This window comes from Anoplopoma fimbria, chromosome 24 (genome assembly GCF_027596085.1).
Source record: "Anoplopoma fimbria isolate UVic2021 breed Golden Eagle Sablefish chromosome 24, Afim_UVic_2022, whole genome shotgun sequence".
NCBI classification, from domain to species: Eukaryota; Metazoa; Chordata; class Actinopteri; order Perciformes; family Anoplopomatidae; genus Anoplopoma; species Anoplopoma fimbria.
In genome coordinates, this window is record NC_072472.1 from 24,955,687 (window position 1) to 24,970,960 (window position 15,274).

At 39.3% G+C, this 15,274-nt stretch overlaps 2 protein-coding genes across 2 annotated transcripts; one reads left to right on the top strand and one right to left on the bottom strand.

The window, feature by feature from the left end:
* Positions 1 to 62: 62 nt before the first annotated feature.
* vkorc1l1 (vitamin K epoxide reductase complex, subunit 1-like 1) lies at positions 63 to 10,002 on the bottom strand. The gene is made up of 3 exons (XM_054626464.1): positions 9,663 to 10,002; positions 6,861 to 6,970; positions 63 to 4,626 (listed from the first exon to the last, which is right to left on the bottom strand). Exons 1-3 carry the CDS (start codon positions 9,851 to 9,853, stop codon positions 4,400 to 4,402), a joined length of 528 nt encoding a protein of 175 aa, XP_054482439.1. The 5' UTR covers positions 9,854 to 10,002; the 3' UTR covers positions 63 to 4,399.
* A 2,687-nt stretch (positions 10,003 to 12,689) lies between these two features.
* On the top strand, positions 12,690 to 15,154 carry znhit3 (zinc finger, HIT-type containing 3). Its single transcript, XM_054625371.1, has 5 exons — positions 12,690 to 12,895; positions 13,634 to 13,665; positions 13,794 to 13,859; positions 14,579 to 14,656; positions 14,802 to 15,154. Exons 1-5 carry the CDS (start codon positions 12,828 to 12,830, stop codon positions 15,002 to 15,004), a joined length of 447 nt encoding a protein of 148 aa, XP_054481346.1. The 5' UTR covers positions 12,690 to 12,827; the 3' UTR covers positions 15,005 to 15,154.
* The last annotated feature ends 120 nt before the right edge of the window (positions 15,155 to 15,274 follow it).

The window sequence follows — 15,274 nt, forward strand, 5'->3', positions numbered from 1 at the left end:
CAGTGTTACAATATGTGTAACGGTAGCTAATTTATTTAAATGACTTAAAATGAGCGGTCGTTTCAGAGGGAATGTTTTAATGGTAGATCATTTCCACATGACAATGACACAATTAAAAATGTTCATGTCAACCACAGTTTTCCCTTAAGGTAAGATGGATTTGAACAGATATTCTTTTTTTGCACCCTCCTACCATTCATGTAACACTTTTCCATGTAAGAAAATACAGCATTTTAAAACATATTTGGCAATACAGAAGCAAACCCAGTAAGTTTTCCTCCACAAAGAAATTTAATAAACATTTTATGCTGACACATGGATTCCTAGCCCCCCCAACCCCTCATCTTTTTATTATTTTTTTAACTAAAATAACCCAGAATGTTAACAGTCTATACAGCTAAAGGGCATAATTAAGGATGAAAAAAGAACATTACAATCATGTAGTTTAAACAGAGTGTATTCTTAGCTAACAAACATGTCCTAGCTAGACAAAATAAAGATGAGAATTATATAGTGGAGTTCAGAAGGGGAAAAGGGGATGACCATTGATTTGACAGGGCATTTTTGTCTGGCAATTTCTGACTGGGTTGATGCACCAATACTGGATATCAAATCTTTGGGAATGACCAATTTATCAGATTACATTTTAAGGTAGGCAAGCGTTAGTGCCTGTTACGGTTACCATTCTTCATTTTACAAGGCTATTACTGTTGCTCGTCTTTGGCTCGAGGCCTAGTGATCAAACAGAAGGCACTTTTGTTGGCATTGGTGATGCAACTAACATGGCAGTTAAACCTCAGGGACTAAATGAATATTTATGAGAATGCACTATAGATCGTTTTTACCATTCTGACAATAAATCATCACACAACATGTGCAACAAGTCAATAATTTCAAACTTTTGACTCAACATCAAAATTCCTTACCCATTTATTTTTAAACTAGTGTGACAGGCCTGCAAATGACTGGAACCATGAACGTAATGATACCGCCTGTGCACTTGTCAGTTCTGCAGTTGCTAGTATTCACAAGACCCATAGTTTCTGCCACAAAAACTAGCAAGTTATGTCAGTTGGACTTGTGCAAGTGAATCCATTTGAGACTTGTCTTACATGCGAGTGCACAGGCTTTCCCAGACAAAGACAAAACACCGCTGTTGTTACTCTTTTTCTCAGTTGAGATGAAACAGAACCTGATGTTAGCCCGACAAGGCAATACTGTATACGGAAGATCTTAAAGATGACTTGCTGAGAAATGATGGAAACATTTGAATAATTCCATGGAGGACCGTAAAATATGTTTAAAGGAATATACTGGTGCTTTCATGTTTTTGGTCAGTTTACTACCAATCATGTCACATAACTGCAGACCATTTTCCAAAGCTAACTAATGTTTGAATGAGTTTCTCTTCCAGGCAGCCATTGGTTCCCACTCGTTTCTGTATGGCATGAAAATAAACTTTCAAAGAGATTCAAATGTTTTTAAAGGGGAACTCCACAGAATTTACACATCAAGGTTTGTTCACAGGTGTTGGGGGGTTCTGCTGCGTACGTTTGCTGTTAGCCACTAATAGCATACCAAACCCGAATATCTGGCTGAACTGTCGGAGGTTGAGTGGTATCGTGGGTAACGTAGGCCCTGCGTTTAGAAGAGGAAGAAGAATGCATGGAATAAATAAAAAATATTTCAAGGTTTGCTGCATCAATTTTGAATTAATGTAAGTAGAGTGCATGCTAAATTGGTGGAGTACTCCTTTAAGTTAGGTTATCCATCAGAGTATGACTAAAGCCTGGACTCGATGCCAAACTGCATCACTTTAAATCAGTTATACTGAACCCCAAAGGACAAACATTGACATGGTGAGCAGTATACAGATCTTCCCTGTGAAGTATTAGGTGCTGGAAGTATCTCTGAAAGTGTATCCTGTCACATAGTGAAGTGAACGGAAACCATTGTCTGCCTGGTGTGTAGGAAAAACTATTATGCTTTGGAAAATGGGCAACAATAATGTAACAGAGCCAATATATGATTAGAAGTAAATGGGTTACAACATGAATGAACAGACAACAATTTCACTCGATAATAACCTGGGGGGTGGGGGGTGGCATTTCCATACTTTCCATTTTTCATAGACAAGCGATGACTTCACATGTCATCACAGGAAACGTGTCACTGAGATTACTTTCCTGGCAGTTGCTATCATCAATACTTCAACAACCCTCACTCCAAAAAAAAAAAAACTGTCAGGTAGAACTTGAATTCTATCAGAGTGAAGGGGCTTTGAGATTAACAGTAATGAAAACTATTAACAAGCCGGTTTGACACCACAGATGGATCACATTGTTACAGTTATTATTACGACTGTTCTGGGTCTTTGAGTGTAAGATTGTCCGATGTCCCACATATGCTTAAAGCAAGGAGACAGTGTACCATGCATCTGACGGGTAGGATACTGTAAATCAGTGTATTCTGGATGGAAGAGAGACAACGGTCCAACTCTGTCACTTGGTGCTGGACTGAACTGGCGTTACTGTGGATTTCTAGCAAAGCCACTACCAGCTGTGGTTGCTTTTCCCCTATAGCTGGACTTATCTCAGTACAAACCTTGCTATGTTAGTGATCCACCACTTCGTGAAAAGCCTCAGTGTCGGCAGCGACCTGGATGTCTTTCCTACTGGATCCAAAAAATCCCACAAACTCTTTATATGGCTTAGCGTACTGCTTTGTTGTTGAGTCTTACACCTTGTTACACCTCTTCTGCTCTTGTCGACATTAAACATGAAAGAAGTTTTGTTCACATCCTTCAAATGAACCGTAACTCAGCTTGGCAAGATCACCGTTACTGTTCAATTGACATCAAATGTATACAGGCTGGACAGTGAACAAAAGCCAGATGAGCATTAACGCTTTTAAACAGCATGATAAAGAGATGCCTCTGCCACTCTACACTTCAGCAGACAATCACAGTGTAGCAGCCGTTGCTACCTCATGAGACTCTATTAGGGAGGGGAGGGGGGGGAGGGGAGAGAAACACTTCACTGGTATCTTAAGTTACAAAACTGTGATCATCAAAATAAAGCCTTGGACCTTTTGACAATAAAACAACAAGCAGACCTGGTGGTAAACATAACATTACTCCCCCCCCACCCACACCAAAAACATTAAAAAAAATAAAAATAAAGGAAAAGAAATTAAGGTAATTCACCTTAACACTCCTTTAGGCACATAAGTCTTTATGGATCCCACTTGTGTGGAGGTCAGGAATGCTTTTCACATAATAACCAAAAAAGAAAAAACGATAGAGTGTGGGTGCCTTTATGAAAACATGGTGAGAAGAACCCATAGTTCTGTTTAAAAGACTTGTGTCGGTGGCTTCAGATGAAAAAATAACCACTTGCAACAAAGAAATCCACACAACTTTGAACCGCATGCCCGACCAGGACTTCAGGACGGAAGACGTCCCGAGCACATCTTCAGGATCCTCCAACCGACAAGTGACCTTTATCGCCTTTTTTTGTTCCAGATTAACTCGTGTTCTCTCCTGCTTTGTTGGTGTTTTTTTTTTTTTTCATTTTTGTCCTTAAAGGTTTGTGTCAACACTAAATCACAATCTAGCCTGGAATATTGCTCAGCAGCTATTTACAGAATTGCAAAACAAAACAACCTGACTGATCTACACACACTTTTCTTACATTGTCCTGTGTTTTATTTTTAGTGGTCCTCTTCATAAAAGAAACGTACTACAAAGTGTAAACATGAAAACAAACTATTCTGTATAAATGTTAAACCTTTTGTCTCCCCCCCAACCTCCCCTCGCCCTAGAACTTTATCTGCAAACCGTACGATAACCTAATGAGTGTTATTTTTTATTTGTTTTGGGACACATTCGGTTCCGAGTTTTTAGTGCAGATCCGCTGTGCAGCGATAGGACCTTTTCTAACTGTTTCAAGTAAACCCCTTTAATGTCCCGTTTTTTCTTCCATTCTGCGATCCTTTTTGTTCACAAGAGAGCTGTCCTCCATCGTTCTGTTTTGTGGCCTTCTGCCTCTGCTTGCTCGGGTTGATGTGTTTCCACACACACACAAACACTCACACAGCCAGCCTCTTCCTTACGTGAGTACAATGTTAAACAAGGAAAAATAAATGAAAAAGAGAAATCATCTTTCACTTACAACTCCTTCCGTGTTTGCAACATTGAGATGTCCGGCCCAACATTTAAGTTAAATTTCTTCATTTTTTTTCTTTTTCTTTTTTTTTTTTGAACACACAGCAGAATACACATTGTTTGGAAGCAAGGTCTCCTGGTGGCAAGTCAAATGTTCAGAGGTCACATTTCTTTTTTTCTTTTGTTTGTTTGTTTGTTTGTTTATCGCACTTTTCTTGCGGCTCTTGAACAGCTTTAGTCCTGCTTGGCCTGAAGCTTCTGCTTCCAGGCCTCGTTCAAGTAAACCAGTCGCTTGTAGTTGAGAATAAAGAGAATGAAGTTCAGCGCGTATGTGGTGATGCAGATGATGCAGAAGTCCTTTAGGACAAAGTAGAGGATGTAGCCCAGGTAGAGTGAACCCACCACCGACAAGATGGATGTCGTCATGAGAATAAGGGCGGCCATTGCACTGACAGTCATTCCTACGGCGAGAAACACAAACTAAAGCTTAAGCAAATAACGGCAGAAGAAAGAAAAAGGCAACCTTGGAACACACAAGTAATCTGATGAGTCTGCTCTTTAGCTTTCAGCCTCAGACAGTTCTCTATTTATGTAATCGGCCTCCTCGTGATGACATTCGGCTTAAACACTGGTCATATTATTCCGTTGTCACATGAGGTGCAGTCACAGTTCTAAGGCTTTGTGCTTTTGAGTTCATTAGGGTTCGTAACATCTTGGCTGTTCCATACCTTAAGCTAAAATAGTAGGATCCTGGTTCTATTAATGGCAGAATACCAAGCTAAATAGTATCGGGTATGTCTGCATGAGTCACACAGAGTGACAACTCTAAAGGCATGAGTAAACTGCATATCTGAGGGCTGGTACGGCTCATTGTGAGACCACAGAAAGGTGTAAATGGGCTTGCTTGATTTAATATACAAGTGTTAAACTAGAATCAGTGTTTTACACATTGTCATTTTCAATGATTACTAATCATAGAATATGAAATCCTAACATAAATACAATCCAGTAAGGTCCAGTGGTAAAACATAAATAAGATAATTTACTGAAGCATAGAACTTAAATATAATTTTGAGGTACTTGTACTTTAAATTAGTAATTTTAAGTACAAGTACCTTTTTACTTTACTACATTTATTCTAAAGCTTTCCCCACTAGTTACTTTGCAGATTTAGATTATCAAAACAAAATGTGATATAATAAATGGTGTACAATTATTATTTGATTCAATTAGCCACCAGTATATTAAGCAGTTAAAATGAGTCTCACCTTTATAGGCTGCAACTTTAAAGAGATACATACATGAATGCATTGTGATCCATATAATCAATATACTGTGTAGTATTCTGAAATGTGCCATTTCTGCGTTCTGAGTACTTTTACTTTTGGTACTTCTGTACTTTAACTCAAGTAAAACTTTGAATGCTTGTAACAGTATTTCTAAACTGTGGTATTGTGGTATTACTTTTACTTAAGTAAAAGACCAGAGCTACTTCCACCACAGGGTGGTCTAACAGGCGGCAGCACCAATCACCACAAGACATTAATGAAGTTGTGGTAGTACAGGCAGGTAATACAATATGTTCTGTTCTAGGGGTGGATGATGTATACCATGAGGTGAAATAAATTTGTCAATTGTCAAAAGATTTTTCCATGACATGCTTGGCCTCTGTGGCCAATGCCACAAATCAATGAGCAGGATTGCGTTATGGACGTATCACTTCTACAATTTTTGCATGATTGTTAAGTACTTTGTTTTTGGATAATCCAGACAAATAAATAACAGACAAATCAAACATTATTGATGGTTATTCTGTTTGTTTATCCATATATAGTTTCTCAATCGCTTATCTAAAATAAATTCCATAATGGGAAAAGGCACAACTAAAGCATCAGTTGTGTGTCCAATTGCAACATCTTAGTGTACAGTAAAGTCTTCAAATGCTGTACACTGGCTTTAAACAGAGGTTAAACTTTGAATATGCAGATTTTTGAGTCATCCTTGCTAACAAATATTGAACGGTCCAACGCCATAAGAATAATGAAACTTCTGAAACGGAGTGGTCTTGCCTTTAATATGGAAATCTTGACCCGCTCTAGCGGTTTGGCCTAACTGGGCTGCTATTGTGTCAGTCAAATGAGTGGTAACTGCTGTGGCTAAAAGGATCTCTTGTACTGTGCCAGCGCCAGGTGGCCCGGCGAGCTTACAGGCCACTGGGCGGGCAAACGCGTCAAACCAGTATGACTGAGTTAAAACAAGTCACACATAAGGAAAAATATTTATGATAACTCTGAACTGTCAGTGCAAAATTACACTGGGATAAACACTAAATAATGACGCCACTGTCTGTAGAGCAACTATCAAGGTCTATCGATCCTCTTCCTTATTCTACACTAATACGTCATCGCTGCAGTCTTAACTGTAATTCATATGTACCAAGTCCAAAGAACAGAAGATATTGATTGCAGATCAGGTGAGCTTCAATAAACATGAGCCTCCAACAACTAGGTTATTATATTTACACTTGGCTCCTAAATAAGATGTCAGTGTGTCAGGGTCATGTGAGTCAATTTAGCCAAATACAGCAATGACAGAGGAAGGTAAAGTGTTGAGTCAGCACTAGTTGCTAATAAAATGGCTAGAGAGATTTGTCACCTGAATTCGCAACTGATGAATGAATAAAATGACATCTTACCTAGTAGGAGCTGAAAGGCATAAAAGGCTATCCCGTAGACACTGTTGGGTTGGTTCAGTGCACTGTCATTTCCAAAAATTGAGCCCAGGAGTCCAAATCCTCGACCCCACCTGAAGCACACCAAGACATCAGCGAAGAAGGCAGTTACAACTTTAAATCAGGAGTACAGAATCTAACATACTAAACAGCCTGGATCACAGCTGAAGGCTATCAAAACCAAATGAGTCAGACCAAAAAAATGGAGATGCGATAAGAAGAAAACAGTATACAGTGATCACACCTAGGTCTTCCTAATGTTGGTTTTCCAGGAATCTTTAATACCGTCTGGGTGAGGTTTGCTTTTTAGCAGAATTGTGTTCTTGGATAGGCAAATTATAATTTCCAGAACACTATTTTGGTGTTCAGTGAACTAGAGCTGCAATGAACAATTGTTTAAATTAACTATTAATCTGCAGATAATTTTCTAGATTCCTTGTTTTGTCAACAAAATGTAAAAAAAACTGTAAAAAGAAAGAGTCCATGACAGTGTCCCAAAGTCTGAGATGACATTTTCAAATATCAAAATAATATATTTTGTCGGACCAACAGTCCAAAACGACAGCTGACAATTAGTTTTCTGATGATCAACTAATCAATTAATTGACTAAACCAATCTGGATTTTTCAGGAGAAAACAAATGCTGCAAAGCCAAAACGTTTCTTTGCCGCAATTGATATTGACGTGACTACCAACGTCATGGTTGGGTTGTCCCACCAATTTTTTCAATTGATTCAAGATATGACAGCCCTTAAAAGGCAACATTCATGAAGTTTGTCTGATTTTCAGAACACTATCAGTACTGTCGAGAGGCTGTCAATCCCACCAACTTTAAACCTATGCAACACATTAGTTCTCGTTCCAGTTGAGAGAGCATTTAGATTATTGCATAATATAACAACTCAGACATGTGTAAAGAGGTGATCCTGCTTACTTGGGTACTCCTGCCATATTAATCACTGAGTAAGTTCCAGAGTTCAAGCAAAAAAGAACAATAGATAATTTGAAAATGCCTGAATATACACTAATTTATCTTAGGTGCAAGTGTATAGGTATACAACTATTCATACCAGTTATTCTTTATTATATCGTGTTTTAGTGAGCATAAGAATTATTTCAGTATGAATATCGAAAGTTTTTCATGTCTCATCTGAGGCTATACAGAAGGAGCATGGAGAGTCTACTTAAATAACTCAGACCCTATTTAAAATCTTCTAATTAGCACAACTACATGCCCAAAGAGCCAAGGTTGACTTCTAAACACCGTGCTTATATTTGCTAAGAAAGCTATGAAAAGTTTGGGATATTGAAAGTTTTAAAGCCTCTGTGCAAGTATGTTACCATTTAAAAATGTATTTTATTTATCTTTTTATAGCATGCATCCCTTAGTGTGAAATATGTTAAGCAATCACATTTGATTTACCATATACAATAACATACATAACAAATACAGTAAAATAAACTGCACCACCAAATATAGGGTATTAAATGTATAGACCTGGATGGCAGTCGAGATTAGACTGTTGGAAACCAAGCTTGTTCAGGCAAGTAATAGAAACTGCTACGGTTCTTCATTTAGATGGAAGAAATTGTGACTTTCATTCAGTCATTAATTCATTATTTGCGAACACATTCAGTCAGAAGAACTGATGGTTGGCAGCTTATGTAATGTGACAAAGACAAGACTGTCTCTAATACTCTAAGGTGGTGAACTGAGTCCTAGACAGGTTACATTCCAGTCATGCTACTAGTGTTTGTTCACAAGGCCTGCAAAGACTCTCATTCTATGGGATTCAATAGGTGGGGTTCACTTGAGTCATTAGTATGAGAATGTGTTCTATAGAAGAGCTGTCATTTTAAGATTGTAACTCAGATTCACTTCTGACGGACACATGAAGTGAGCTAAAGTAAAGCTCCAGCAGTAAAGTGTACCTGTGTTTATGGGAGCGTGTAGCTCTCTGGTATCAGTGTGTGATGGTTAGCAGCACTGACACCTTAATGTAGCCACATTACACCCCCTCCTCTGACCTCTGACCTCTGGAGTGGGCCTGTGCCTTTGCTGAGGTGTAACGTTGTGGTTTAACCCCTTGGACTGGCTGACATTAGCAGCTAATGACAGCAGAGTGACAGCTAACGTTACGCTAGCTACAAGGTTACAGAGTTACCCCGACTGACCCGAGTGAAGCTAACATGGTTCAGTCTGCGGAATGAATGGACTCATTCAGAACACAGGCGACCAGAACCTGCGTCTGGACTCACTACCGTCAACTCCTGTGCTAGAGTTGGTGTTACAGATGTGTTACAGATGTGTTACAGATGTGTTACAGATGTGTTACAGATGTGTTACAGAGTGTTACAGATGTGTTACAGATGTGTTACCCTTTCACACACAGAGATCAGTTAACAGGAGCTGGCCCTTCAGCCACGTATTGATTGATTGATTGATTGATTGATTGATTGATTGATTGATTGATTGATTGATTGGATGATAGCATTGCTGACAGCTAGCACTGTGACCGGCTAAGTCCCGTGTATCTGTGGGATGGGTTGCGTTTGCTAACGGTTAGCAGAGTTAGCTCCGCCGAGCTAGATGGCTAATGATGAGCTTTCTTTAAGATGAAAAGCTAAAAGTTAACTTGTGACTGAGGTGGTTTAGCTAGCAGCCCGCAGCACGCCGGCTGCTACAGTTAGCATGCTAGCAGACATGCTAGCAGACATGCTAGCAGAGAGCCTGTGGTAGCGGCTGCACTCTGTGCTTCACATTACCTTGAGCTGAACACTTTAGAACAGCTGATGGAGCTGCTGACGTCGCACATGGCCTTAAAACTCGGGTCCCGAGCCTTCTCCCTCTCGACGTGGAAGGCGTACAGAGACAGCAGCACGCCCAGCAGGCAGACCAGGAGCCTGGCTGTTCTCTCCCACCGAGGGGTGGACACTCTCAGGACGGGCGCCGCCATCACTCTGTGGCCTAGCTGCAGACACGCAGACACGCATACAGACGCGCATACACACGCAGCCAGCTCGCCTGAGACTGCGACGTGGAGGAGCGTCAGGACGACGTCAGGACGACGTGAGGAGCGTCAGGACGACGTCAGGACGACGTGAGGAGCGTCAGGACGACGTCAGGACGACGTGAGGAGCGTCAGGACGACGTCAGGACGACGTGAGGAGCGTCAGGACGACGTCAGGACGACGTGAGGAGCGTCAGGACGACGTGAGGAGCGTCAGGACGACGTCAGGACGACGTGAGGAGCGTCAGGACGACGTCAGGACGACGTGAGGAGCGTCAGGACGACGTCAGAGGACGACGTGAGGAGCGTCAGGACGACGTGAGGACGACGTCAGGACGACGTGAGGACGACGTGAGGAGCGTCAGGAACAAAACACACAAACAAGACTTTGTATGTGGACACATGTCAGTCATTAAGCTGCAGATTGGATCATGCATTGTCTTTTTTAACAACACACAGTTTTAATTAGTATCTCATACAAGAGCAACATGTTCTATACATACCAGAGATAATAACCATACTATGCACAGTGTTATTATTACTAGCCTATAACTTCCCTGGATGTTTATTTATGTCCATACCACAAACACATGTCAGTCACTAGGGGCCCTAAACTTACTGACTTTGAAACATTGGTATTGCAGCAATTTTGATTCCTAATATTGATTCGATATGAATGTTTAGTTTGCCAGTTAAAATAGGAAAAACAAACAAACGTTCAATCCAACATTGCAAATGAGGACAACAATGCTGAAATAAAAGTGAAAATAAATGCAGAACTAACAATTAAAAGCGAAATTTCCGAATAACCAGCACAACATATTCTTAAAGTCGGGATCACGTGACTGCATGTGTATAAACAGAGGGTGACGTCATCTGTTTACAGGCTCGAGGCTCATTGTCTCCAGATGGCCACAGACATGGAGAGATTCGTTTCCTTCGAGGAAACGTTTTACGACCAATACGACTATTATAACCTGCTGGAATACTCGTGCCATGCTTGTGGCAAAGGCAGATCCAAGCGAGAGATCGAGCTGAACACGAACCGCCACGTCCCCGCAGGACACGAGAGGAAGATAGCAGAAAGATATCTCAACACTGAAGTGAAGCGCAGGAGAACCAGAGTCTTGTCTTGATGGCATTTCAGGTAACAATGTCTGAAAATTGTGTTTGTTATTTGTTGAAAAAACCTTATTTACTGTACAGTCAGCCTTTGTGACTGAAACAAACAACCTCCTGTGATATGTACACAACTAAAGACATCCTGCAGAGCAGATCACATACATGTCAGCTGCTTTTGTAGTCACAGTCAAGTCTAGTTTGCTTTGTTCCACCATTAGGTCACTCTAATAGGTAAACTAGAGACATATACAACAGATCAAGCATTTACATTTGTACATGTTTTTATTCCCCTATTCGGTTAGTATCATATTGAAATCAAACCATGCAACGTTTACATGGAACAACTGCCTCTTTTGATACCTTAAAATAGGATTCGTTGCGATTAATTTTCAACACAACAGCAAAGTGTTAAAAAAAGATCTGAAAACGGTTAGTCAATTATTCTGCAATCAATTGGGTAATGTATCTGATGCAAACTAACAAGCTGAATATGTCAACATAGAGATGGTCTTTTCTGACATTTTAGACCAAATGATTAATTGAGGAAACAATCTACAGTTGGATAGATAATGAGAGTAGTTGCAAAATATGATTTGTGATCACCATTTAATTCTGATCTTCACACAGATCTGGACACAAAGTTGGATTTCTGATGTTGACTATGGCGAAGGTCCCCTGCCTTTCCTGACCCAGTGAATGGAGCGCTGTGACCCCGGGGTCATGCCCAGTAATCAGTCACGAGACAGCTCCCCCTCCATTCTCTGTAGCAAGAACTGCTACTCTCCAGTTACAGCTGTGCAAGTATAGTTTGCGTTGAGCTATATAGGTCAATGGTGTTTGCTTGATAAATAAATAGTGGTAGATGTAGTCATTTATGTGGGTGCAGAATATATTATACTGTATTTTGATTCAGTAAAACTGATGTTAACTAAACCAGTGTGGATTGTTTTATTTATATTGCTCATAAGAGAATAAGAAAACTATAAACTATTTGTAGTTAGTAGGCATGCGTTACAGGTTTGTTACTGATTTGTGTTTTTAGTTTATCTAAAAGTAGAATTTATTCATCTGTCCCTGGCTTTGGACTATACATCTTGCTGCTCTCTACTCATTTCTCCCTCCCTGTGTTCAGTGTTTCCTCAGGAGGAATAAGGGCCTGCTCTGTTTACTGTTTGTATCCCATAGGAGTGTCATGCACACACAGACACCAAGGGCAAGAGGCAGTTCTTTCAAAAATGATGAAAGATATGGCCTGTAGCCAAGAAAAAGATTTGTTTGTGCATTTTTCAGATTGTATAGTCATTTTTTACTGATATGAGCGGGGTAGTCACCAACCTACCCACCAAAGATCCTAAATCAATGTTTTATTTATCATTATTATTATTATTATTATTATTATTATTATTATTATTATTATTATTATTATTATTATTATTATTATTACTGGATGAGGAGGCCTGGGTATTCAACACACATGCATCTGCAGATTGTGGAACGTATACTGCAGTCATTGAGAATGTATCGAAATAAATGATGAAGGAAAACGTTCAGTGTCCCGCAGCTGAAGCAAAGGTTCGTCAAAGCATCCAGTGTTTGGGTTTGTGTTCAACTACGGACTGAACAGTGGGTTCAATCAAATACTTTTATTTTGAAGGAAGGATTCCCAAACCGGAAACGATATCATTAACTTCCGGGTCGTCACACATGCCCGAGAAGCTGCCCTGCTAACATAATAACATAACATAATAACATAACATAATAACCACGTTGTGAGTCAGTGTTTCAGTCTACTCGCAGGATGCAGATCTGCAGCGTTTGCAGCGAACACACACCGAAATACAGATGTCCAGCCTGCAAGATCAGATAGTAAGTAACTTAATAACTCTGTTAGCTTAGCTAGCCTTCAGTTAGCTAGCCTTCAGTTAGCTAGCCTTCAGTTAGCTAGCCTTCAGTTAGCCACCGAGTTGTTTAGCCAAAGAAAAACAACCTGCTGTCTGAGATTGGAGAACACAGCAGCCAATGTATGTGTGTTGGACCTTACGTAATAATATAAAACCCGTTAAACAGCATGAGCTAACGGTAAAGCTAAGTCACGTGTTAGTAAACGTGACTTTACGTACGTTTATAACCATGCTGCCACGTGTCACTAGATAACACGGGGACGGCTGTAAGACCATTATTATTATTATTATTATTATTATTATTATTATTATTATTATTATTATTATATTATTATTATTATTATATGCCACGACACGTGGAAAACTATTTGGAAATAAACACCACATGGGACGGCAGCCGACATGGCTCAAATCGACTTGCGTTTTGACTTCACAAGCCACTATTCCCGAGATATACCATGACTTGTGTTGATTGATAAATGAATTGAACCATTCAGTTATGTTCATTCTGAGTTTCAGTCAGTAAACTCTACTTTGTTAGTAGTAGCTGGTATCTCTCTGTAGAATGATCACAGTATACCCTGTGTGTGCACCGTGTGTACTGCTGTCACTGTGTTTTACCTGGATTCAGTAGTATTGTTATGGAGTCATTATAATGATTTCTGTTGTTAATTAGACCTATTGTTTGTTTTCTCTCTTTCAGTTGTTCACTGGGCTGTTATAAGAGCCATAAAGGTAAATTAGCTTGATCTCAGTGTTTTAGTGATGAAGTTATGTGCTGTTTAGACTGTGATCATACTCCGATGACACATTGCATTGCTCATCATCCACTAATCCACCATCCAAATTATTTTTGTCCATAGATTCTTGCCTGCCTGTTGAGCAGCCTGCACCTTTTGATCCCAAAGCCACAGATTCTTTCAACACTGGTATGGTGTTATTTCTCTGATCATCATCTTTGTATAGTGTGTCATTGCCAGTCAGCAAGAGAACAAAACAAATATACCATTATAGGTTGGACTTGGCAACTTGGAGAAAATCGTTGAATCATATCATGATGAAATCATATGAGGATATCATGATCATAATTACTTCATCTAAATTGATAATTATATACCAACACAAACTTATCAGACAATCGCAATTGATAAGAAGTCTGCTTCTTCTAATAGCACAGTGTAATGAAACTTTTGTCTTAATCTGATTACTCTTTGTGTGCCTGCATGTAAACATTGTCAGATGGAAATATATATATATATATTTTATAATATATATTTTATAATTGCACTTGAAACTGTTTTGTAAATGTGGCACTTAAGTCCTTATCTTAATAATATATAATATTATATGCAGTACTTTTCATTTGTAAAGTATTTCATTCACACAGGAGTATACAAAATTAGCCTTTACTGTGTTTCATATAGGCTATTTATTGAATTACTGGAAAACATACTATATTGTGATATATCATTATGAGATATTTGGATAGAATATTATATCTGTCAGCCCTGAGAGTAGGTAGGTGGTTGGAAATATTTGTTACTTAAATTTGTCACCACAACGAGGATGGCTGTGAGATTAAGTGATTGAAATAGCAGTCAAACCTTTTGTCCTGAGTGAAAAGCCCTTTTGCTTCCTGTCTTTGCAGAGACGTGGACTGTTGAGGATCTTCTGCATGAAGAGGACATCATTGACAAAGCGCCTCTGGAGAGGCTCAAGCTATTGGGTATTAATCCAACAGTACCCTTTTGTCTGTACTTTACACTATTGGCAGCAGCATCACATGTCCCTTCATCTAACACTTGTATTCACTAATACCACATACATTAAGATTAAAAAAAATAAATAGATGTGGTTATATTTCTCTACAGGTCAGTCAAAAGAGCTACGAGATCTTCTTTGCAACCCTCATCTGAGACAGTTACTGCGCGCCATCGACCGTGCAGACAGCAAAGACGATGCTATGAAGGCGGCTATGCAGGAGCCTCTGTTTGTTGAATTTTCAGATCGGTGTTTGAAAATTGTCGAAAATGAAGCGAAATCATCAACATCCAATGAAGCTGAGATTTTGTAAAATTGTATCATCAGATCATTGTATTTTTGTATAAAGTCTCTGAACCATTAGCATGTAGTTTAGTTCTTGTATTTTTTGTTGATATATCATACTGTCCTATACCTTGTCATGCTATATTATTTATTTAGTGATTAAATAAATGCTGAAATATTTTCAAACAATATCACTACCCGAGTCAACACTAAAGGCTTCAGTGTGGTTAAAAAAACTTGTGGAACAGCTGATCACATGTAAACAAAAATGCATCTATTGTATTTGTATTAACACTGA